Source organism: Barbus barbus (assembly GCF_936440315.1).
Source record: "Barbus barbus genome assembly, chromosome: 43".
Lineage (NCBI taxonomy): Eukaryota > Metazoa > Chordata > Actinopteri > Cypriniformes > Cyprinidae > Barbus > Barbus barbus.
The window spans coordinates 7,606,188-7,633,222 of NC_136721.1; the positions used below are offsets into that span (position 1 = coordinate 7,606,188).

The 27,035-nt window shown below is 37.1% G+C and overlaps 1 protein-coding gene across 1 annotated transcript in view; it reads left to right on the forward strand.

Moving 5' to 3' along the window:
- Positions 1–27,035, forward strand: part of LOC306862117 (chromosome-associated kinesin KIF4-like) — a 121,234-nt gene that overhangs the window by 60,825 nt on the left and 33,374 nt on the right. Inside the window, exons 15-22 of the mRNA XM_079404759.1 lie at positions 60–245; positions 328–431; positions 550–694; positions 1,011–1,121; positions 1,257–1,340; positions 5,785–5,898; positions 11,245–11,400; positions 12,096–12,193. Of these exons, the coding sequence (XP_079260885.1) occupies positions 60–245; positions 328–431; positions 550–694; positions 1,011–1,121; positions 1,257–1,340; positions 5,785–5,898; positions 11,245–11,400; positions 12,096–12,193 (998 nt within the window). The remainder of the gene's footprint in view (positions 1–59; positions 246–327; positions 432–549; positions 695–1,010; positions 1,122–1,256; positions 1,341–5,784; positions 5,899–11,244; positions 11,401–12,095; positions 12,194–27,035) is intronic.

Genomic DNA, 27,035 nt, shown 5'->3' on the forward strand with positions numbered 1-27,035 from the left:
ATGTTGAATCTTAATAGTTTTTACACTAGATTGTTGTTCACTCAACCTTAACGATTTAGGAAATCAGTGCTGATCCTCAAGCCAAAGACTCTCCTGAAGCCTACACAGCTCAGCATGCACTGCGACAGGCTCAGATGTCGAAGGAACTGATTGAGCTCAATAAAGTTTTGGCGCTAAAAGAGGCTTTTGTCAAGAAGATGTGTCAGAATGATAGTCATTTGGAGCCCATGCAAACAGAATATCAGGTAAGGCTGAAAACCAAATCCTAAAGATGATATTGGTGAATACCATGTAAGTCGTGTTGAAATGTTTGTTTCACTTCTCCAGGAGGATATTCAAAGTCTGCAGGCTTCGGTTGGCGCTCTGCAGAAAGAGAAGGAAGATCTCATCCAGGCCCTGCAGTCTGCTAAGAAGGACACCAGTCAAGCCAAGTAACTCAATATCTGTGCCTGTTTCTCTCTGAACTTGAACTGCCATGTTTACTGCTGCAACATAATGACATGTTAATGATAGTGTAATGTTTCCATTGTCTTTTGTCTTGTACTCTAGACTGAGTGAACAACGCAGGAAGAGACTTCAGGAGCTGGAAGGGCATATCACTGAGTTAAAGAAGAAACTTCAAGATCAATCTAAGCTGCTTAAGCTCAAAGAGTCGTCTGTGCGCAATGTAACTAAACTCAACCAGGAGATTCAGGTTTGTTTTTACAAACCCTCATATGTTTAATCTGTTGATTAGGGATGGGGGGTTACCAAAATAAGACAAAGGTTCAAGGCAAATATGTCTTGCAGCTAACATGGCTATAAACAATGTTTCATTGAAATTAAAGCTACATGTATCTTAGTGCCACTACGCATATTAATGTTTTTATTAGAAAAGTGAATGTGTTTTTTTAAAAACAAATGATCAGTCAAAATAAATATAAATTTAAAACAAAACCACTTGCAAATAAATAGATAATTTGTGGAAATACAGAGTTGTATTCATACGGTGTGCTGGTTGATCTGTGCAGGCTATGAAGTCCCAGCGGGTGCAGCTCATGAGACAGATGAAAGAAGACTCTGAGAAGTTTCGTTTGTTGAAGCAAAAGAAAGATAAAGAAGTCCTGCAGCTCAAAGAGAAAGTCAGTGTCGTCTTAATCTTAATATTTTTCTCTTGTTAAATTTGCAGATGGTGTCTGTGACCAATTATTTATTTATTTTCATATTTATTTATTAATAAGATTTTTAGGAATTTAGTGTGTTTGGGCATATTTCAGGATCGTAAACGACAGTATGAGATGCTAAAACTGGAGAGGGACTTCCAGAAACAGGCCAGTGTTCTCCGCCGCAAGACAGAGGAGGTGAGCTATTTTCCCCGAAAGTTTTACAACATTTGAAGTAATTTGCAATTGCAGTTTTGCTGTTGTATATCCTATTGTCTTGCTCAGATGATAATGATCTGCTGGCCTTGTTGGGCCTGTGATTAAATTTTTCAGGTTTGTAGGTGTTCAGGTATGGAAATTGAAAAATCAAATGTAAAATAACTTAGTCAAGTTACATAGTCTTCACTAGCTATGTTTACATGCAACCAAATAAACCATTAGTAAACAGATTGATGGCTTAACCCCCTGGGGTCGAAGCTCGCACCGGTGCATATTTTCTTTATGATGCAAAAATAACTAAAAATACAGGTCCTTTTCAAAAAATTAGCATATTGTGATAAAGTTCATTATTTTCTGTAATGTACTGATAAACATTAGACTTTCATATATTTTAGATTCATTACAACACAACTGAAGTAGTTCAAGCCTTTTATTGTTTTAATATTGATGATTTTGGCATACAGCTCATGAAAACCCAAAATTCCTATCTCAAATAATTAGCATATCATGAAAAGGTTCTCTAAACGAGCTATTAACCTAATCATCTGAATCAACTAATTAACTCTAAACACCTGCAAAAGATTCCTGAGGCTTTTAAAAACTCCCAGCCTGGTTCATTACTCAAAACCGCAATCATGGGTAAGACTGCCGACCTGACTGCTGTCCAGAAGGCCATCATTGACACCCTCAAGCAAGAGGGTAAGACACAGAAAGAAATTTCTGAACGAATAGGCTGTTCCCAGGGTGCTGTATCAAGGCACCTCAGTGGGAAGTCTGTGGGAAGGAAAAAGTGTGGCAGAAAACGCAGCACGAGAAGAGGTGACCGGACCCTGAGGAAGATTGTGGAGAAGGACCGATTCCAGACCTTGGGGGACCTGCGGAAGCAGTGGACTGAGTCTGGAGTAGAAACATCCAGATCCACCGTGTACAGGCGTGTGCAGGAAATGGGCTACAGGTGCGCATTCCCCAGGTCAAGCCACTTTTGAACAGAGAAGCAGCACTGGACTGTTGCTCAGTGCTCCAAAGTACTTTTTTCGGATGAAAGCAAATTTTGCATGTCATTCGGAAATCAAGGTGCCAGAGTCTGGAGGAAGACTGGGGAGAGGGAAATGCCAAAATGCCTGAAGTCCAGTGTCAAGTACCCACAGTCAGTGATGGTCTGGAGTGCCATGTCAGCTGCTGGTGTTGGTCCACTGTGTTTTATCAAGGGCAGGGTCAATGCAGCTAGCTATCAGGAGATTTTGGAGCACTTCATGCTTCCATCTGCTGAAAAGCTTTATGGAGATGAAGATTTCATTTTTCAGCACGACCTGGCACCTGCTCACAGTGCCAAAACCACTGGTAAATGGTTTACTGACCATGGTATTACTGTGCTCAATTGGCCTGCCAACTCTCCTGACCTGAACCCCATAGAGAATCTGTGGGATATTGTGAAGAGAAAGTTGAGAGACGCAAGACCCAACACTCTGGATGAGCTTAAGGCCGCTATCGACGCATCCTGGGCCTCCATAACACCTCAGCAGTGCCACAGGCTGATTGCCTCCATGCCACGCCGCATTGAAGCAGTCATTTCTGCAAAAGGATTCCCGACCAAGTATTGAGTGCATAACTGAACATAATTATTTGAAGGTTGACTTTTTTTGTATTAAAAACACTTTTCTTTTATTGGTCGGATGAAATATGCTAATTTTTTGAGATAGGAATTTTGGGTTTTCATGAGCTGTATGCCAAAATCATCAATATTAAAACAATAAAAGGCTTGAACTACTTCAGTTGTGTTGTAATGAATCTAAAATATATGAAAGTCTAATGTTTATCAGTACATTACAGAAAATAATGAACTTTATCACAATATGCTAATTTTTTGAAAAGGACCTGTACTCCATGAGTTTTGATCGTACAGATAAGAACAAGGTATCGTTTGAAAGTGCAAAGGGTCTACTTTTATTTGAGTATAGTCATAATAACAACAAAACAATATGCTTTTAAAAAATAGAGAAAATAAACAGGGTGCGTTCTCTGCTGGCTCTGTCTCGGTCATATATATATATATATATATATATATATATATATATATAAAGCTTCAAATGTCTACTTTTAAATGAAGTCATGTCCAAAACTAATATTCTATGTTAAAGTAATCCGTGTGAAATCAACGCGATGTCCAGTTTTCCTGTTTCAACTCATATCTAATGTGGTCACACCCACCTGCCGTTCGCTCCTTTCACATTCAAACATCCACGTGAGGCACGCGCGAATGTAAAGACCCACATCGCCTCCGCGCCGTAAACAAACATGTTAATTCCGGCTAGTTTCTGGAATCTGCTGAGAGAAATAACCCAAAATTTCAAAATGTTTTTTTATTTTAATTTTTTTCCTTCAAAGCACATAAACAATATACACTATGAAAATACCAAGTTCAAAAGCTTGGAGTCAGTATATATACGAATTAAAACTTTTATTTAGCACACAAGCGATGATAAAGACATCATGTTACAAACGATGCTGTTCTTTTGAACTTTCTATTCATAAAAAAAATGCAGTTTTCAACATGTTTTTTTTTTGAGCAGCAAATCAGAATATTAGAATAATTTCTGAAGGATCATGTGACTGGAGTAGTGATGCTAAAAAGTCAGCTTTGATTGTTCCTAATGTTCTGCACTCGCAAGTTATTTTGTGTGATAGCTAAATATATTCTAAATAAACTACAAACAAAAAAAAATATATACATTTATTGTGTCCTCCTATTCTTTCTTGTAGCTCTTCCCTCTCAGTCACTTGACTGAATGGCTCATTATGAAGCTCATTACACAGCTCATTATGAGGGCCTTTGTCTTCTCAGATGTGAATGTGAAGGTTGACGCCTTCTCGCATAGACCTTTTTACTCAAAAAGTGACTTAGAAAATTTAAATATATTGTTTTCTGTGAGCAAGAAAACAAGATGATTTTCACATTATTTTGAAGCAAAAACTCTAGACTACAAGATCAAGATCTCAAAAGTCTTGTAAACAAATTTTCTGTATTTTTTTTTTGTTATTTCCTTATTTCAGTGACGTCAATTTTTGTTTTTCACTAATCACGCATAAACGTTGCTTTCTCAAAAACACAATCATGGCCCTGATAAGTTTTGGTGACATTAGAATGTTGGCAGCCGTGCTGCCTTTGTGATCTCTTATCTGATCTCCATGTCGGAGTAGCTCAGGCAGCTGTGAAACAGCTGTGAATGTGAGATTTTGTTAGCAAATCTTTATTCATCCACTAGAGGGGGCAATTTGACTAGTCTCCCTGCTAATCAATCAACTGTTATATATCCTTGTAAAAAAAATGGACCAATGGCTTGTAAAAATCAATAATGGTTAAATGTTTAAACAGACTGAAAAACGGTCTCAGCCATCACACTTAGGCCCCATTTACACTAGTGTATTTTCGTTTTGAAATGCATACCTTTTTTATACATACCAGTTACGTCTGTCGTTTACACTACTCGACCCTCGAAAACGGAGACTTTTGAAAACGTTGCAGACCACGTTTTAGTTTGAAAACTCAGGGGTTGCATTTCAGGGTAAACGGACCAAAATGGAGACTTTCGAAAACGATGGCGTGGCTGCCAACATTCGCTCTACGTATCCCTGATGACCGTATAAACAATAACATCATGCTCAGTCACGAGTTCACACTTACATATAATAAATAGAATAAAGTTTATGCGTATTTGGCGTGCTGTCCGAGTGGAGGGCTACGAGCTCGGAATTTTGGCCCGAACCCAGAGTACCCAACCCCCCTTACAGGTTAGGACAGGAGAAGTGGTAAGTGCGGAGAAGGGGTAGCGGAGGGATGCTGGAAAACTGTCAATGAACAGAGGAAAGTCTGCTGTGTATATATACACGCCTCTTATCTTGTTAACTGGGTTGATTTAATGATTGTGCTCCTCTCATGTTAATTAGGTTAATTATCTGAACGTGCTCCTCCCGAACGTTAATAAAACATCATTTATTGTTCCCATAGATTTGTATAGGTAATTTAACTGCTCCAAGCACGCAGATGCGTCCGCCATCTAAATAATGGGGTATACGTTTCCGGTTGTGTAGTGTAGACGGAGGTAGTTTCTGAAACACAGTTGAAACACCAGTGTAGACGAGGGTCGTTTTCATTCTAAAATGCCGTTTTAAAACGAAAACGCTCTAGTGTAAACGGGGCCTAAATTCATGATGGTTATACTTTTAATGTTTTAGGATAACTTAGGACAACTTTCTACAAATTCTGAATTGTTTTTTTTTTTATAGCCCAAGTGCACAATATGCTATTAATACAGCTTTAACTGAGGGTGCTCTTGCTTTCATTTGAGGGTGCTTTTGAAGTAGTCCTTGTCGACCCCTGTAGTGTTCCTCTAAGCATGGTGTAATCTAAAATGTGCATCAACAGGCTGCTGCTGCTAACAAGCGACTGAAAGATGCTCTTCAGAAGAGGAGTGAAGTTGCAGAGAAACGCAAAGAAGTTCAGAACCGTGGAGCAGAGGGTGTTGGCAGTAGAATCAAGGTACCTCATATAGAAAAAAAAATTTGTTTGTTGTCCTGCTTATTTGACATTTATTTTCTGATTTTGGGTATTTATTTTTTAAAATGGTTTATCAAGCTAAGGATGCATAGTATATTGATACCATATTGGTTATTGGTCAATTTTTAAATAAACATTATTAACCACTGTTACATTCTTGCATCCGATCTCAAAAATGGATATCCTTTCTATAATTGTAACATTTAAAACATTTAGATTTGTCGTCTTTCCAACATTTGTTATCTGCCATAACAGAATGAGTCAAAATTGGCAAAGGGGTAGTAATGGAACAACAGTTTTGCAATATTTTTTTTTATTTACCCCCCCCCCCCCCCCCCCCCCCCCCCGCCCCATAACAGTATGTGCTTTTTCATTGGTTTAATAATAATAAAAAAAAAAACGGTTCCACTTTATATTAGGTGGCCTTAACTACTATGTACTTGCATTTAAATTAATCATTTGATACAATGCACTTATTGTGTACATGTTTTTACATTGTACTTATATTTTAAAAAAATACCTATGAAGTTATGTCTGTAGTTAATTTCTGTAATTACATTTATAATTACACCGTTGACCTATCCCTTACACCTTAACCCACCCTTAAACCTACCCATACCACCAAATCTGTCCCTAACCTTACCCGTATCCCACCTCAATAGTAGCAGTGTTTTACAATACAATATGACCACAGTAATTACATTGTACTTATTTTTTGATGCAAGTACATAGTAGTTAAGGCCACCTAATATAAAGTGTGACCAAAAAAACAGTCCTTTACTGGTAAAGCATTAACTTAATTTTCAAAAGTAAATGAATTTGTGATAGCTGAATGTAACATTTTTGACAAGCCTAACATGTAATTCTCTTAGTAACATCTACTTTAAGCCATGAAATAAACATCATTACTTTAAGTATAATGAATCTCCAGCACATTTTACAATTACCCAAAAAATCAAACATGGCTATATATATTGAGCGGTATAAACGTGTCTTTGTGTGACACTGTCACAACGCACATTATCACATCCATCAAAAAACTGACGTTGGAATATTATAAATAAAAATATTTACATAACGCACTCATGGCCATCACTCACTTTACTTAATACTTGCAGACTAAGAAATAATTGATTATTGCCTTACGATCCATTTTCAAATCCATATAGTTTAAATATCACATTGATGTCTGTCAAAAAATAGTGTGCACATTAAATGGTAAACATTTACATTACATTACATTTAGTCAGTTAACAGATGCTTTTATCCAGAGCAACTTACAAATGAGGACTTTAGAAGGATAAATAAAATCAAATTAGAATAAAGAGTGCTAGAGTTAGAGGGTCAAATAAAGATGGAAGAGATGTGTTTTAAGCTGTTTCTTGAAGATGGGTAAGGATTTGGGGAGGTCATTCCACCAGATGGGAACAGTTGGAAATGGAAAAAGTCAGTGAAAGTGATTTTGTGCCTCTTTGGGATGGCACAACGTGTCGTTCACTTGCAGAACACAAGCTTCTAGAGGCCACATAAGTCTGAAGTAATGAATTTGGGTAAAGGGGTGCAGGGCCAGTGGTGGTTCTGTAGGCAAACATTAATGCCTTGAAATTAATGCGCGCAGCTATTGGTAGCCAGTGCAAATTGATGAACAGAGGTGTGACATGCATTCTTTTCTGCTCATTAAAGATTAATCTTGTAGGGGCATTTTGGATTAATTGTAGAGGTTTGATGGAATTGGCTGGAAGACCTGCCAAGAGATCATTGCAATAGTCAAGTCTGGACAGAACAAGAGCCTTTTACAAGAGAACAAGAGCCACAAAGTTTACCTAGTGGTCCTGGAGGATGATAAACCACTACAAAATTGATTTTTAGAGGGTAGGTAATAGTCAAGTCACCTATATACCTATATATAGCGCTTTTAACAATACAGATTGTCAAAGCACTTAACAGTATCAAATTGGAGGATAGAGTGTCAGTAATGTATACAAATAAGATTAAACACTCAATTTTCAGTTAAAGGGCATATTGCAGGTTAGAGACTCCAGTGAGTCGATGTATAGAAAAATACTGTAGGAACTAGATTTTCTTTCAAATATACTTTCAAATACGCTATTAAGGCTTCTGGAGTTGTTTTTGTGAGAGAATTTTACTTCCGCATCTGAAACGCGTCAAAAAGGGAAGTGACGCATCAAAAGGGAGAGCGGTCCATTTAAACCATAGGAAAACAATGGATCGCAATGACAGTTCGGAAGCTGAGGAAATTTTAAATGTGTATTTACACTCGTATGACGGACCACAGATAGAATGACGAGCCTGCTATGCAGCCAAGAGAGCAGGACAGGCCAGGATTAGACAGAACAACGTTCAGAGAAGACAAATTGAGTTGATGTGAGGAGAACAGGGCAGGTGTTTGGTGAGAGATCAGTGTTAGCTTACAGATATACACACATTAGCTAATGTAATCAGGCAATAGCAATGCTAGTATTGATACTACCAGTAATAGAAACTAATAAGCGTTGATCAGGCGTGTCACACTCGTTAATATCCGACACTAACGTTACGTGATAGTGGTTTCTTATCACCGCAGGAGAGAGAGATAAACACGTTTTTGATTCATAGGTGCTTGTGTGGGAAATGCGAGGAAAGCATAGACCTCTCCAGGCCAGCAGACAGGTTTTAGGGCAGAAATCATTTATTACTCTAAGCTAAATACTTGTATACATGTATAAATACATTGTTAAAGATTTTAATATTAAAACAGTATGAATAATTTTGATTCTCAATTACAAGTTAACTCTATTTAGGTCATGACTACCTATACGTAACACTTTTTGATGCCATTGGTATAACACAATCAATAACGATAGCATACAGACAAGTTGTCCGCTGGGCCTAATGTGTTGTCAGCCATTAGAAGATAGTTTACAGAGGAAGGAGGACTTTATAAAGGTTTTGAATGGCCCCATTGTGTTGACAATCGATAAAAAATAAAATCACAATCAAGCAGATCTGCATTTATGGTTAGTTCAATTCAGTTTTATTTATACAGCAGTAAATCATAAATATTATTTCATAGCACTGTTAATACCCAACTCAAAACACAACATTTCAACTGTTTATATATATATATATATATATATATGTATATGTATATGTATATATATGTATATATATATGTATATATATATGTGTATATGTATATGTGTGTGTATATATATATATATATATATATATATATATATATATATATATATATATATATATATATATATATGTATATATATATATATATGTGTATATATGTATATGTATATGTGTATATATATATATATATATATATATATATATATATATATATATATATATATGTGTATATATGTGTGTATATGTGTGTATATATGTGTATATATGTGTATATATATATGTATATATGTGTACCAAACATATACTACCAAAATAAATACCATCTGACCCATTTAAAAACATTTAACAATCTTTCAGTCTGGGTATCACACTGATGTGTTGTTAAAGTGTGTTAAATCCTGAAGGCTGTGCTAGATATACACCAACAGCCTCATCATGTTGATCCTCTGACTGGAGGGATCTGGAGAGCAGGTGTAGTGGACATGACAGTGCTGTGTTCTCCTGGAGCCTATGGTGACCTGCAGTATTCCTCTCTCAGACGGCATATGCTGGGAGAAGCAAACACAAGTTTAGATCACATTCACTGCTGACCATGCTTTTCCACTTGGCCTCCATCACATCTGTTAAGTTGCACACCACCGTGGTGTTTGAAGCAGATGCATTAGTGAAGTCCAGTCTCTTCACCTGCAATAACGCACCGAGGCCCGGAAGAAGTGGCCTAATGGTTAGAGAGTCGGACTTGTAACCTGAAGGTTGTGGGTTCGAGTCCCCGGCCGGCAGGAATTGTAGGTGGGGGGAGTGAATGTCCAGCGCTCTCTCCACCCTCAATACCACGACTGAGGTGCCCTTGAGCAAGGCACCGAACCCCCAACTGCTCCCCGGGCGCTGCAGCATAAAATGGCTGCCCACTGCTCCGGGTGTGTGTTCACGGTGTGTGTTCACTGCTGTGTGTGTGCACGTTGGATGGGTTAAATGCAGAGCACGTATTCCGAGTATGGGTCACCATACTTGGCTGAATGTCACTTCACTTCACTTCAAGATACAGTCCTATTTCTTGTTAGGAAACCTGTGGACTTGATGTCCTGACAGGCTGGAGTTTGTGCAGCCTCCACAAACACAATAATTTACCATGACAATGATACATTTAAATAAAAATAACTACCGAAAAAAACTTGCGCGCGCTCAAAGCAGAGTGCGGCACACGACTCCCTTATGTGACGTAATATGACACGATGTTGAAAAAAAGCGGTTTTTAAGAACTGTCAAGGAAAGCCTCACTTTTTTTTATCTAAATTTGTGCCCTCGCGTCTTGTAAAACATTTTCAAATCCTGCATTAACAGTTCATGTGGTATTTTCATACAATGTTATATATTCATTTAAAAAAAATTTAACCTGCAAAATGCACTTTAAGGCATTTCATTGAGTTCAGAGATGTCATTGTCTAGATCAGTTTAGTTTAAATAGTATCCGCTAAATCAAATATATAGTAACTGAATGTGATTCAAAAGAGCTGGTGATACTCGGAGATGGTAAAGGAGTAAATTTTTTATTAATTTTCTATTCTTGACTGAGCATTTTTTATCATTTTGGCAGTAGATGAACTGTTAAATGAGTGATGTTGATGTGTCCCTATAGTCCAGTTTGACACTCATATGCTGATGCAATATATTTTACTGAACCTGAAAGGTGATTTTCATACAATGTAGTTTGATCTTCAGTTGTTTAAATGATTGAGGCAATTATTCAAGTTAGATAACATGTTAATTTTTTTTATAAAAGCTGATAATTTTTTACACAAGTTGTTACATTTAATTGCCCCTTAGCAGATTTTGACTCAAATACTCAATCAAGTGCTGCAAGCTCTGATACAAGGTTCTTGTATAAAATTAATAATTGCTGACACCGGATTGACTTTTGACCTTTTTAGTTTGTAAGTGATGTTATTGTCAGCTCAGCTCATGTAATTACAGTAGTTGTCATGCGATTTAGATTTCGCGGTACCTTTATTTTTGGTCTTACTCACCAAAACATTTCTAGCAGGCAGTTTACCTGGGGGGGAAAAGAAAATCATGGAACAGTTTTTAAAGAACTTTGTTTTTGGAGTGCATGAGGAATAAACAAGACAAAAATACAAATGTACATGTGTTTGCATCTTAGAATAAATGTTCTAATTGTAACTGATTCAGAATTGGTTGCTGAATGAAGTAGAAGTGCTTGTGAGCACAGAAGAGGCCCGCCGACATCTACAGGACCTGCTGGAGGACAGGAAGATGCTAGCAGAGGAGATTTCTCAGCTTCGCCAGCAGATGGAGGCAGGAGAGAGACCTGTAGCCAAAGTCCGGGTAGGATTGGAATACTAACACACCGCTTACTGCATTTGTCCGATTGTGTCATAGTGGTTTGTAAGGCAGATCAATAAGACAAAATCTACAAGATCGTCAGAACAAAAATTGTTCTTCACATGAATTGAGCAGTCCAAGTATTCTGAAGAGGCATGGTTGCTCTATGATAAACCATTAAATTTAGTCTGTCAAGCACGCTTATTTGAGGAGGGGGTACTAATAAAATTTGATAACATTATCTCTTGGAAATGCACATATGACAGTGAAGCACTGAGTTTGAGTTGAGATGTAGATCATTAATGATGGTAACAGTTAGTGCACTGATACATTTGTGGATTGTGTTGAGTGCTTCTCATTGGATTTTGTAACGCTGTTTATGGTGTGGCATGATGATCATAAATGGTCTGCATGCAAGGGCACTGCTCCAAGCTTATGGTGCTCTATTTGGTATGATTGCTTAGACTTTCAATGGATGTATGAAAAATGAGATAATTTAAATAGATGAACAAAAAGCTTGAAACTGCATAAAAGTTTAAATTAGTTAATACTCCTTAAACAGTCTAATATTCTCTTTGACAGCCCTTTCTTCCTTTTAATTATACTGACCCTTTTGTTGACCCAAATTGAAATCCATGGTCACTTATCATTGGCAATTTAATGCATTTGAATTGTATTTTTGATGTTTTCCTCCTCAGCGTCGTACATTGACGATTTCAGAGTTGGAAGGCCAGGGTGAGCTGGAGGCCTCTATCAGCAAGCAAGTGGAGAGTCTAGAGACAGAGATGGGGCTCAGGTCAGACATACTACAACTAAACCACAGTGAATGCGTCACGCCACTTTTAGACCGAGTCTACATGAACACACATTGGGGTTGTCAAGTCCCAGAAAGGACGAACAAAAAGTACCATAAAAGTTGATATTTAAATTTTTGTCTGTTCCTCTTGGCTTCAGAAATTATAGTTCAGAAATTGTCAGGGTTCCCATGGGTCCTTAAAAAGTCTTAAGTATTAAATTTACGTGGTCATAAAAGTCTTAAATTGTACAAGAAAGTCTTAATTATGATTTCAAGAGGTCTTAAATTTGGCTACAGACCAGAATGGATACAGCCTTCAAAAGGCTATAAATATGAGCGCTGCACGTTTCAAAGTCCAGTGCTGCACTGCTTGTATGTTCTGCTGTTACCGCGGAGAATGAATGTGCATTTTCAATAAGGCTGTTGTTGTGAGTAGGGTTTTCATGCAGTACCGGAGGCTGTAGTTTCAGAACCGAATTTCTAGGACCCTGTAGGTTTTTGTATGTATATATTGTCAGGTCTTCCAGTTCTATCAAACCTTTACAATTATTCCAGGACACGGCTGCAAGATGGTTTTAATGAGCCAAAAAGAATGTAAGAAAGAATGAAGAATGTCACACCACACAGGGCTTGCAAAATTTCAAAATCCGTGGTAGCCCTTCGGGCAGGTACTCTTCACATTTTGGTAGCCTGAAAATTAAATTAACAAGCCCAAATAAAAAAAGACAGTTTTTTTTTTTTAAATATAGAAAATCAGATAAGTCTAAATGTCAATCAAAAACATTTTTAGTGCACTAATATCAACAAATACCAATGAAATAATTTTATTTAACTATTTGCAAGGTCTCTGCTGAATTTTTAAAAATCAATTTAAGGCAATTTATGAACCTTTTTGAGAGCTGCACAAGTAAAATGAACACTATGAGTGGGGTTGGACAATGTCTATGGTAACATTTTAAGGCATAAATTGACATGAAGTTTTCACACATACACACAAAAAATCTTATAAAATGACATTTCAGCTTTTAAACCATTTTTATGAAAAGGGAGAAGTCAAACATTATTATATTAATTTAAAACACAAATATTACTGTCTTAATTGCTTAGATTTTTAGAAGGCACATTAACTTCTTTCAACATTTACATGTTTGCTGCATAAAAACATGGGTCGATATTCGCATTGATCTGAACATAAGATGTAAATCCAAATTTACTTTATGCCACGAGGTGGCGCTTTAGGAGCAAATAGCGGCTTCTCTGGTACGTTAACAGCTGTACACAAAGCAGCACCGCGCTCATATACGCTGCTTTAAAAGGCATTATAGGCAAGATGAAATGAAAATGCCAACGACACGTTTCTGAAGACAGACGATTCCCTTCAGAGAGACATTCACATAAAAACATCTGCGCCGCGTTTTGACTTTGAAATGTGCAGCACTCATTTATTCAATGACATCATTGCCTTTTGAAGTTTAATCCAGCTGTATCGCTGTTCTTGTCTTTCCGTCACCAACTGCAAGACCTCTTGAAATTGGAATTAAGACTTTTCTTATACCATGTAACGTATTTAAACCTTTTTATGGCCTTAAATTTTATACAACTAAACAGAGTTTTAAGGACCTGCAGAAGCCCTGTATTTAAGGTAGCCCTTCGAGCAGGGCAGTGGTACATTTTGGCACAAAATCACTTTCACAGACTTTTAAATTAAATGTTTCCACCTGGTGGAATGACCTTCCCAACTTAATCTGAGCAGCTGAGTCCTTAGCCATCTTCAAGTATCGGCTAAAAACACATCTCTTCCATCTTTATTTGACCCTCTAACTCAGGGGTTGTCAAACTTGATCTTAGAGGGCCGGTGTCCTGCAGAGTTTAGCTTCAACTTTCCTCAACACACCTGTCTGGAAGTTTCAAGTATACCTAGTAAGACCTTGATTAGCTGCTTCAGGTGTGTTCAGCCAAGGTTCCAAGTGAGCCGTACCGTTACCAAAACGTGACGTGTAAACTCTGTTGATCACTGGTTGGCCGGAGAAAATCGCCACTGCCTGCGTCATTGAACTTGCGGCATGAGACACAACAGACCTGCTAAATTGAAATCAGCACAGCCAGCGAAGGATCAAACACAACTGGTTTGAATGAGCAAACCTTTCTTTTAACAACCAAAAAATGGCTTTTTCGTTGTCTGTTGAGGAAGTAAAGACGGTCCTCTCGTTGATAGCCGAGGATCGGATCCAGCGAGAGCGTGATGGAGTAACGCGGAATAAAAAAAAAATGTCAGGAGTCACGGCAGTAGAGGCAGCACAACTATAATGACGTGAATAATCACGCCTACTCTAAAGCGGTACTATACTGCAATGGAAACGCAAACCAAGCCGAACTGAGCCGTGCCGAGCCGTTTGATTGGGGTTGGAGCTAAACTCTGCAGGACAAGGAACTTGGTGACCCCTGCTCTAACTCTAGCGCTTTCTATTCTAATTATATTCTTTAAAAAATTGTCCCATTTAAACTTGCACTCTATTCATTTACCACTTGTTTTCTTAAAAATAAATAAATAGCACTAGCTTTTCTAATCTTTTTGTATTCTATCTGTTTTCTTTTTATTTATTATACAATTAACAAAAGCAAAATAGGCCTCTAACACTAGCTTGCGCTATACTTTTTCTAATCTATCCATTTTCTTTTTATTTATATAATAAAAAAAAAAAAACTTGCTACATGTACTGCGTTAAGCTTACTGAGACTTGTTGTAGCACTTGCATATCATTGCTCTTTTGTTGATTTTGATTGCTTCCATTGTCCTCATTTGTAAGTCTAAAGTGTCTGCTAAAAGACTACATATTAGCGGCCTATACTATTTTATAGCACTTGCTATTCAAGCACGTCAGTTCATTAGCTGCAGCGCTTCACTTCTGATGTGTGACCCACTTAATGTGCAGTAAACAGTAAAACAATTGCGGTACAAATTAGTGTGATTATTAGTACTTTAATAAATGTAAAATAATTTGAATACAAATACTAATTTACAACTTCCAGCAGCACAATGAACTGTTTTGCACAGCTAAATAGGCTAAATGGAGATTGCGGACACCCCCTCTAACACTCAAGTTCACGCTAGCTCTTACATTAAAAATAAGATGGAAAGATAAATGAGCAGACACATGAATGCATTTGAAAAAGTGTGAACGTTTCAGTTTTTTAAATTTTAGGGAAATGCTTAATGCATTACAGTTTAACTAAACCCATTAGAAATTAGTCTTCGAGATCGACTGTAGATTCATACCTAGTTCAGACTACATGACTTTAAACATTGGCAGATTGCTGTGCTGTTCGGACTATATGAGTCAAGTCAAGTCACCTTTATTTATATAGCGCTTTTACAGATTGTGTCAAAGCACTTAACAGTATCAAATTGGAGGATAGAGTGTCAGTAATGTATAATATTAAACACTCAATTTTCAGTTAAAGGCATTTCATTATTGAATTCAGTGATGTCATTGTCTAGCTCAGTTTAGCTTAAATAGTATCTGTGAAATCAAATTGATGATAATCGCTAGAAATGACTTGCTGGCTGTCTTGAAGTTGTTAGGGGTGTTCACACTACGTGACATTACGTAAATGATCCGCTACAGGAGGTCACACTCTACACGAGCTGACAACATCTGTAACCCAACGACTCTATCCAGTCTCCACAACCCATGTTGTGAAGAAATTAGGGCTGCAAGCTGTTTGCGTGATGATTTGTTCTGAAAACTTTCATTTTGTCCACTTTTTTTTTTTTTTTTAAATCCATGTTGCTTCTACTGTTTTTCTTCCCTGACCTCAACCCATGCCTTGCTCTGTCATTGGCTGTAGCTCATCACGACACCTGACACCACGTGAAAATTAGTAGGCTGACAGGTCCAGATATTTAGCATGCTAGATTTTTGTTTGGTGTTGTGAGGTGTCAGCGAGTCTCTTTAATGCGTTGAGTAGTTCACACGTAAAGATTGCAGAGCGCTGATCACCTGCTGATTTACCCCCGATCACAGCCCTTTAGCTGACTAAAACTAGACTAAAGCTAAAACAACTTAGATGACCAAAAAATACTAAGACTAAATTATATTTTTGCCAGTGACTAAATCAAAATTGGTATTTAGCTTAGTTTAGGGACCAGTTCTCACTTTTAACTAGTTGTTTACAGTGTTAATTTCGTTGACGACGACGAAAAATATTCGTCAACAAACCTTTTTTCTGTGACTAAGACGAGACTAAAGCTAACGAGCTAAAACTAATATCTGATGATAAAAACTATGACGAAATTTATGCCACATCTTCGTTAACAAGACGAGACGGGACTAAAATGTTATTTGAGGACTACCGGATATTCAAAATACATCCTATAGGCTAAGTTAACTGTCTTGTCTTTCAAAATGTGCGTCTCTGTCACTGGATAAGGTGCGTTTGCATATCTAGTCTCAGTATGTCAGCCGCAGTGGACGGATAGGCTACCAAAACGCGAACTAGCGATCTAAAACAATGGCCTCAGCAACCGAAGGGTTAGGGAGTGGGTGACCAGACGTCCCGTTTTTCCCGGGAGTCACAATTCATTGTCGATTAACTTAAAGTCAGTGAAGGTGCGATAGGCGGAAACGCGCTGATAGAAGTGCTCTCTCTCGCGCATGCTCCACTTCTTTAGTTCTCATACAGCGCGCGATCAGTTCTCAGTGCTCAAATACACACACAGCAGTCCAAATGTCTATCATGTAGAGCATCTCACGTAAATACAGTCCGTTATGGTTTAAGTGAGCTTAAACAGGTGGGTGAAAACTGAATGTATGTCAGTAGGCTATTACATGCATACCTTCCATCTTAAATGGACAGCATTCCTAATTATGTCATAAATGTTAACCAACAAAAGATGTTAAATAAATGTATACTTAAGTAAACCTACTGTATCTGAAAAATGAGATTATCTCTCTACCAAAAAATGAAAATTTATTCCAGTTTTTCCAAATTCAATCCTTGATTCAAATTTCTCATAACTAAGCTGAATTGATTTGGTCTAAAGAGAGAAGTATTGATGACTATTTTTGTTTGAATACTACATATAAAATAGCTACCAAAATAAATGTTGGTAACTGCAGGTTGACTAAACGTAATGACTAAAAGTTGACAAAAATGCAATGACTTTTCGTCGACTAAAACTATGAAAGACTCAAAGGACTAAAATTTGACTAAGACTATTAAGCATTTTCGTCTCAAGATAAGGATTAAGACTAAATCAAAAATGCCTGCCAAAATTAACACTGGTTGTTTATTAGTATGCACATTACTAGCATTTTGGCTTTTTATTAGTACTTACAGCGAGGTCAATAAGTATTTTGATCACCCTGTGATTTTGCAAGTTCTCTTACTTAGAAATCATGGAGGGGTCTACAATTTTCAGCATAGGTGCATTTCCACTGCGAGAGACAGAATCTAAAAATAAAAATCCGGAAATCACATTATGATTTTTTTAACAATTTATTTGTGAATTACTGTGTCAAATAAGTATTTGATCACTTGAGTCAAAAATTTTTAATATTTGGTACAGAAGCCTTTGTTAACAATTACAGAGGTCAAACGGTTCCTGTAGTTCTTCACCAGGTTTGCACACACTGCAGGATGGATTTTGGCCCACTCCTCCATACAGATCTTCTCTAGATCTGTCAGGTTTCGGGGCTGTTGCTGAGCAACACGGAGTTTCAGCTCCCTCCAAAGATTTTCTATTGGATTTAGGTCTGGAGACTGGCTAGGCCACTCCAGAACCTTGATATGCTTCTTATGGAGCCACTCCTTGGTTTTCCTGGCTGTGTGCTTTGGGTCATTGTCATGTTGGAAGACCCAGCCATGACCCATCTTTAATGCTCTGACTGAGGGAAGGAGGTTTTTGCCCAATATGTCACAATACATGGCCCCGTTCATCCTCTCCTTAATACAGTGCAGTCGTCCTGTCCCCTGTGCAGAAAAACACCCCCAGAGCATGATGCTTCCAGCCCCATGCTTCACTGTAGGTATGGTATTATTGGGATGATACTCATCATTAGGGATGCACCGATCAGGATTTTTGCAGCCGATACCGAGTACCGATTTCTTGTCATGGTGATCGGCCGATACTGATGCCGATTCTGATGCTTCAAGCTTTATATAACATATGTAATAATATTATATCAATAAGCATAAAAATTATTCCTTATACAGTGAACATTTTAATATTCCTTTAAAATGGTGTTTATGCATAACATTATATATATCAGGGATACTTAATATAAGACAAAAATAAATGCAAACAAAATGTCTGATGCAAAAAAAACTAGGACTCGATTCGCATTTTTATAGCCTTCAGACTTGACTTGACCTGAAATGACTCCAGACTTTATTCGATTCGAGGAAAAGGACTTGTGAATATTTTAAAAGCAACTGGAGTCTTTTATCGTTAAATACTTCTATAAGTGCATCCGCACCGCGGCATCCATCCGGACTCCGAGCCGTAAACAGCAGCACCATTTTAAGTGAGCGGCGCATCAAAACAGCAGAGCGGATCATATTACAAGCGCTCCGGGTCGTTTATGGCAAATATCTTTCAGTGCTATATCCTCGTTTTTTTATCTAAAGCTAAACATGCTTTATTCAAGCCCTTTCAGTTCCCGTGCGCTTTCTCTCTCCGGATGCGCGCCGGTGCCAAGTTCAAGAGCTGCCGTGGTTATTTTAACAACAACAGAAACACGGTGAGAGGCAAAATTATAGATTACTTTCACTAAAATACAGCAGAAAAAAACAATGCTGCAAATACAATTATTTTTCTTACTATTTATCTATCTATAACTTATGACTCAAACCAGATGAAAGACGTTTCTGATGTACATTTAGCAATATTAATCTGTATGCTAAAAAAAAAAAAAAAAAAAATATATATATATATATATATATATATATATATATATATATATATATATATATATATATATATATATATATATATATATATATATATATATATATTATTAATTAGTTGTTAGATGGCTAGGTTGGAATTTAAACTTTGAAACTGTTATTCTTTTCTGCTCAAGATGAGAACGTTTTGATTATCCAATGTTAGAGAGAGGACAAAACAAATAGAAACATTTAAACTTCAATATGGCGAAGTCTGATGTAACTCATAAGGTTTAATGCTGTCCAATATAAGACTGAAGAGGAAAAAAGAAATTGAAACATTTAAACTACTGAAAGAACAAAATGGAGTAGTTTCACGGTTATCCACGGGCGCTGCGGATAATCCGCGGGTCGGGTAATAAAACAATGCATTCTGATTATTTGCGGGTGGGTCGCCGGTGGATAAAATAAATCATAAATGATGCAATATTAACTACATTTTTTCATTAGGCAGACGATTTCATTTGTGTGTGTGTGTGTTCGCCGCGATCAGCTCCGGTGCCCGTGCCGTAAAGCCTGTGCTCCGCAGACCCGTGCAGTGATGCGCAGATCAGCTCTAACGTCACTGAATCTGCTGTTAAAAATTAACCATGCATTCATAGTATCATAATGCAAAACATACAAGACATATAGCAAATTTTTCATTGTTTCTTGAAATGTCATAGGATTTCCACACTGGCGATGAGTGCAGCATATGTCCCCATGCATCATATACGTCGCCACGCGTTGACGTCATCAAATTGCGATCGGTACATGAGATCGGCCAAATGTATGAGTACCGATCGAGTCATAAAATGTGAATATCGGCCGATACCGATCTCCGGCCGATCGATCGGAGCATCCCTACTCATTATTCTTCTTCCTCCAAACACGGCGAATGGAGTTCTACTTTGGTCTCATCTGACCACAGGACTTTCTCCCATGACTCCTCTGGATCATCCAGATGGTCCCTGGCAAACTTCAGACGGGCCTGGACATGGGCTGACTTAAGCAGGGGAACCTTCCGTGCGATGCAAGATTTTAAACCATGACGTCTTAGTGTATTACTGATAGTAGCCTTGGAAACGATGGTCCCAGCTCTCTTCACGGCATTGACCAGCTCCTCCCGTGTACTTCTGGGCTGATTCTTCACCATTCTTAGCATCATTGATACCCCACGAGGAGAGATCTTCCGTGGGGCCCCAGTCCGAGGGACATTGACAGTCATCATTAGCCTCTTCCATTTTCTGACAATTGCTCCAACAGTTGTTCTTTTTTCACCAAGCTGCTTGGCAATTGCCCCGTAGCCCTTTCCAGCTTTGTGAAGGTCTACAATTTTGTCTCTTGTGTCTTTTGACAGCTCTTTGGTTTTGCCCATGTTGCTACTTAGACTTTGGCTGATTGTGGGGTGCACAGGTGTCTTTATGACAGCTAACGACCTCAAACAGTTGCTACTAATTTAGAATCATGAGCAGAGTGTAGCTGGACTATTTAAAAGCAAAATAACAGGTCTTTGAGTGTCAGAAATCTGGCGGATAAGCAAGTGATCAAATACTTATTTGACACAGTAATTCACAAATAAATTGTTAAAAAATCATACAATGTGATTTCCGGATTTTTATTTTTAGATTTTGTCTCTCACAGTGGAAATGCACCTATGCTAAAAATCGTAGACCCCTCCATGATTTCTAAGTAAGAGAACTTGCAAAATCACAGGGTGATCAAATACTTATTGACCTCACTGTATAAAGCACATATTAATACCTTATTCTGCTTGACCATATTTTAGATTCCTTAAACCTACCCAATATCGAACAACAATCTAATATCTAATAACTTAACATCTACCTTAGTAACTATTAATAAGCAGCAAAATAGGAGTTTGAGGCAAGTAGTTAGCAGTTAATAGTGAGAATTGGTCCCCAAACTAAAGTGTGACATCAATTTACTGTAAAAATTAACACTGTATGCATATTTAATTAGTGGTCACCCGATATGTTTCTTCTCTCTGGTGGCTAATGGCAGAAGTTGATATAGACCAGGACGTGATATGAAAAAGTGAACATTTCACCTCAAATTTTGCACAAGCATGAAATTTGGTACACTTGTATAGTTTGCGGCCCTAAACATTTTCAGAAATGGAGCCATTGCAAAAACACCTCGTGGTTGCCATGGCGACCCTTTTACTTCCGCCATAACCAAATGATGTATTTTGTCATATCTCCTGAACCAAACATAACACAGAAAAGGTGATGTCTACTCCTATGTTGTGATGGTCAAGGATTAAAATGATACCATATACAACAACATAAACTGTTCAAGTGAAGAGTTAATGGTGAAATCGGCAATGTAAGAAGGAAATAACAGTATCTGAGCATCATTTTATCACAGCATTTACAATAGTCCATATTATGGCTATTAGTTTTTTTTTTTCTTTGATTTTCTGGGTAGTCAAGTCACCTTTATTTATATAGCGCTTTTAACAATACAGAATTGTTAATTGTTACTGTATTGTTACAGTACCTGTATAGGTTAAAGAGTGTGTCTACCTCCCGAACAGCGTTAGGTAGATTGTTCCAGAGTTTGGGTGCTAAATAGGAAAAGGATCTGCCGCCCCCAGTCGATTTTGATATTCTAGGTATTATCAAACGGCCAGTTTTGAGAACGCAGCGGACGTGGAGGACTATGTGATAAGAGCTCGCTCAAGTACTGAGGAGCTAAGCCATTCAGGACTTTATAAGTAATTAACAAGATTTTAAAATCTATACAATGTTTGATAGGGAGCCAGTGCAGTGTTGACAGAACCGGGCTAATATGGTCATACTTACTGGTTATAGTAAGGACTCTAGCTGCTGCATTTTGGACCAACTGTAGTTTGTTGATGAAGCGTGCAGAACAACCACGCAGTAAAGCATTACAATAGTCTAACCTTGAGGTCATAAATGCATGAATTAGCATTTCTGCATTTGACGTTGAGAGCATAGGTCGCAATTTAGATATGTTTTTGAGATGGGAAAAACGCAGTTTTACAGATGCTAGAAATGTGGCTTTCAAATGAAAGATTGCTATCAAACAGCACACCTAGGTTCCTAACTGATGAAGAAGAATTGACAGCGCAGCCGTCTAGTGTTAGATAGTGTTCTACGTTATTACATGTGGGGTTTTTAGGTCCGATAATTAACACCTTAGTTCATATTCACATTAGTTCCATTAGAAATATAGAGCTGAGTATCATCAGCATAACAGTGAAAGCTAACACCATGTCTCCTGATAATATCTCCCAAGGGTAACATGTAAAGCGTGAAAAGTAACGGCCCTAGTACTGAGCCTTGAGGTACTCCATACTGCACTTGTGATCAATATGATACCTCTTCATTCACTGCTACGAACTGATGGCGGTCAGATAAGTACGATTTAAACCATGCTAAGGCACTTCCACTAATGCCAACAACGTGTTGTAGTCTATTTAAAAGAATGTTGTGGTCGATAGTGTCGAACGCAGTGCTAAGATCCAGTAGAACTAATAAAGAGATATACAACCACGATCAGATGATAGAAGCAGGTCATTTGTAACTCTGAGAGCAGTCTAAGTACTATGATATGGTCTAAATCCTGACTGGAATTCCTCACAGATACCATTTTTCTCTAAGAAGGAATATAATTGTGAGGATACTACCTTTTCTAGTATTTTTGACAAAAGGGAGATTTCAGCTCGGCCTGTAATTAACGAGATCCTTGGGCTCAAGTTGTTTTTTTTGTTTTTTTTAATGAGGCTTAATAACAGCCAATTTGAAGGTTTTGGGGACATATCCTAATGACAATGCTGAATTAATAATAGCCAAAAGAGTATCTATGACTTCTGGAAGTAGCTCTTTTGGTAGTTTAGATGGAATAGGGTCTAACATGTTGGTTTAGATGATTTAACAAGTTTATACAATTCTTCCTCTCCTATAGTAGAGAATGAGTGGAATTGTTCCTCAGGGGATCTATAGTGCATCTGATGTGATACTGTAGCTGACGGCTGCATGGTTACAATTTTATCTCTGATAGTATCGATCTTGGAAGTAAAGTAGTTCATAAAATAATTACTGCTGTGCTCTTGGGAAATACCAACACCTGTTGGTGCTTTATTTTTCGTTAATTTAGTGACTGTATTGAATAAATACCGGGGGTTATGTTTGTTTTCTTCTAGAAGAGACGAAAAGTAATCAGATCTAGCAGTTTTTAATGCTTTTCTGTAGGATAAGGTACTTTCCCGCCAAGTTATACGAAACACCTCTAGTTTTGTTTTCCTCCAGCTGCGCTCCATTTTCCGGGCTGCTCTCTTTAGGGTGTGAGTGTGCTCATTATACCACGGAATTAGACTGTTTTCTTTGATCTTCCTTAAGCGTAAAGGAGCAACTGTATTTAAAGTGCTAGAAAAGAGAGAGTCCATAGTTACATAGTTACATCAAGGTTTTCTGTGCTGTTGGATATGCTGAGGAATTGAGATAAATCAGGAAGATTACTTACAAAGCAGTCTTTTTGTGGTAGAAATGATGGTTCTACCATACTTGTAACAAGGAGTAGAATTTACCGGTTTAGCTATATGGAGTTTACACAAGATGAGATATCATCACTTTGCTGCAGAATTTCAACACCACTAACATCAATTCCATGTGACGGTAAATCTAGAGTATGATTTTGACAATGAGTAGGTCCTGAAACGTGTTGTCTAACCCCAATAGAATTGAGAATGTCTATGAATGCTGATCCTAATGCATCTTTTTCATTATCGACATGGATATTAAAATCGCCAACAATTAAGACTTTATCTGCAGCCAGTGTTAACTCAGATAGAAAGTCAGCAAATTCTTTAAAGTCTGTATGGTGCCCTGGTGGCCTGTATACAGTAGCAGTACAAACATCATAGGGGATTTATCAATAACACGTGTTTCTCTAGATAATGTTATACACCGCACCATAACTTCAAACGAGTTATACTTAAAGCCTGCCCTCTGAGAAATACTGAGAATATTGCTATAAATTGTAGCAACACCTCCCCCTTTACCTCTTGGACGTGGCTCATTTTTATAGCAGTAATCTTGGGGGGTAGACTCATTTAAAGTAATGTATATGGTATCATTGTAATCCTTGACCATCAAAACATAGACATCACCTTTTCTGTGTTATTATGTTTGGCTCAGGAGATATGACACAATACATAATTTGGTTATGGCGGAAAGTAAAATGGTCGCCAAGGATTGTGTTTGCAATGGCTCCATTTCTGAAAATGTTTAGGGCCGCAAACTATACAAGTGTACCAAATTTCATGCTTTTATGAAAAAGTTAACATTTTTCACATCACCTGGACTAATATAGGCCTGTATGAAGTTGCACTTTTTATTTCAAAAATAGTAAATAACATGCATAATTTCTACAGTGGAATTTATATTTGTTATATCGTGGGGTGGTTACAATCCCAAAGAAGATTGTTAAAAATAAATAAGTTTGTATTGTTTATCCTTCTGATCTTTCATTAAAGTAAATGAAAAAGAAAAGAAAACATCACAAAAATCCAACTTTTCAACAGTCCCATTGTGGAAAAAAGTCCAATACACATTGGCCACAATTATTTGTAGTCCTAGAAATTGAGTAAAATCTCTAAAGATCTATATTCCCATTCATATGTACAAATTTTAGCACACCAGGGTGACTAGGAACAATGAAATTATCCAGCCATGACTTCCTGTTTCACAGGAATATAAATATAAGAAACACAAAGGCAACATTCTCTTTAGCCACCATAGTGAAAAAAAAACAATTTGTTCTGTTGTGCAGCAACATATTGTTGAGCTTTACAAAATATGAAGTGAAGAAAATAGCTCAATTGTCAAAAAAAGAGAAAAATAAAAGTGCTAAAGCATTGAACATTTTCATTTCCACAATTAGCACAATTAAGAAGCTTCAATCAACAGGAAATGTTACAAATCTGTTTACAGTATACTGTATTGTCTGTATCTATACTTTCTTAATGTAACATGAGGAGGATAGCTTCCTCATGATAGTGCTCAAAGACTCTCCAAGGATCACAGCTGGAGAATTGTAGAAAATAGTTGAGTCTTGGGGACAGAACGCCTTATACACTGTAAAAAATGTTTTTTATTTTTTTTTGTTTTTGTTTTCTCTAAACTTTTGTTTTAGGAAATTTCTCAACTTTTTGTTTTATAAACTTAAAACAAGAAGTTGAAAGAGCTCAAAAATCTGCTGAAGCTGGTTGCCTTAAACTTAAGTTTGCCCAAGGTATTTTTTTTTTTTTTTGTTTTTTTTTTTACAGTTTAATGTGCCATGGTTGGATCTTCCAACAGGATGATGATCCAAAAGGACCATTACAATCAACACAAAAATGAGTCAATGAGCACAAAATGAAGGTTCTGCCATGGCTGACCCAGTTCCCTGACCTGAAACCTATAGAAAGCTGAAGAGTAGAGAGTATCAACATGGACCTGGAAATCTGAAGGGTCTGGATAGATTCTGTATGAAGGAATGGCCTCTGATTTATTGTCAGGTGTTCTCCAGTAGGCATTATGGGACAGATTTAAAGCTGTTAATTGGCAAAAGGAGGTTGCAAAAAGTATTGAATAAAATGGTGCCATTAATTGTGGCCAATCTGTATTTTAAAAATAAAAGATCAAAATGATTAACAGTGCAGATTTATTTATATTTATTTTCATAGGCTTCTTTGTTCATATCTACCAAGGGTACCAATGATTTTGATATATAAAGACAGGAGAAACAACCTTAATATGAAGTTAAACCTGCCTCCTGGTATGTTTAAATTAAGCCTCAATTTAGTCCTGCAGTAACTCTAGTCTTCCACCAGGAAATCAGCCTATTAAAATCTGGACTAGACTAAATCTGACTATTTAAAACCATGACAGAAAGCAGATTTCTGTTAATCTGGTTTAAAGGGCCAATTTAGTGTAAGACTAGGTTTAATCTCTGCCTGGGAAACCGCCCCTGTATTTACTAAAATAAAAGTAATTTGAGTTTAATTAAAATTAAATCTGTAAAATAGATTTATACTTTAAAACTTTGCAAATTTTTGATTATGTAATGCTATTATAGTATTGTTCACAACTCCAAATTTTTTTGAAAAGCACAACTTCACCATTACACTCTGTAATCTGGTAAATCTGTGTGCACTGGGAATCATATTTTCTCAAAGACCGGGGTAAGACTAATTGTAAATATGACATGAAAATGACAATAGGTGCAAACTGGATATATCCATAGTCTGAAATCAAGGATTTAAAATTGATTCCATCCAAGTCTGCATCCAATTCACATGGCAACTCCTGAAGAAAACTTAAATTAACCTGTTAATATTAATTATTAGTTTTATATTTGTAAAAATTAAATGTAGATTCTCCTAGCTTTTAAAACACAACCTAAACGCAACCTACTACGCAAACATTTATGCGAATACTCACCAAAACGGACACTGACACTTTGTGTGTATTTGTCCATTCAAGTGTGATGAGATGCCAAAGAACTAAATTCAGTATTCGTACACTGTTAAATTAAAATTCATATCTGTTAACTCTATTTTTATTTTATTTTTTTTAATGAAGCATGCCCACTCAGGTACTTGTTTAGTAAGATTTTACCAGAAAAGATTTTAGGAAAAAGTCTTGTGTAATTTTAACTGCTGTATTTTTGTGTTTTTTTTGGTTATGCAACTCTTGTATTACCCCAGCTCAGTTTTTGCCATTTAAGATAGCCTTGGATGGTGACATGACAAAAAAACCAAATTACTACTACTGCATATCTGATGAATACTTACAGTAAAAAAAAATTAAGTATTAATGATTCGGTCTACAAGTCAGCCACAATGCAGAAAAAAAGATCACAGCAATGAAGGGGTTAAACTAAT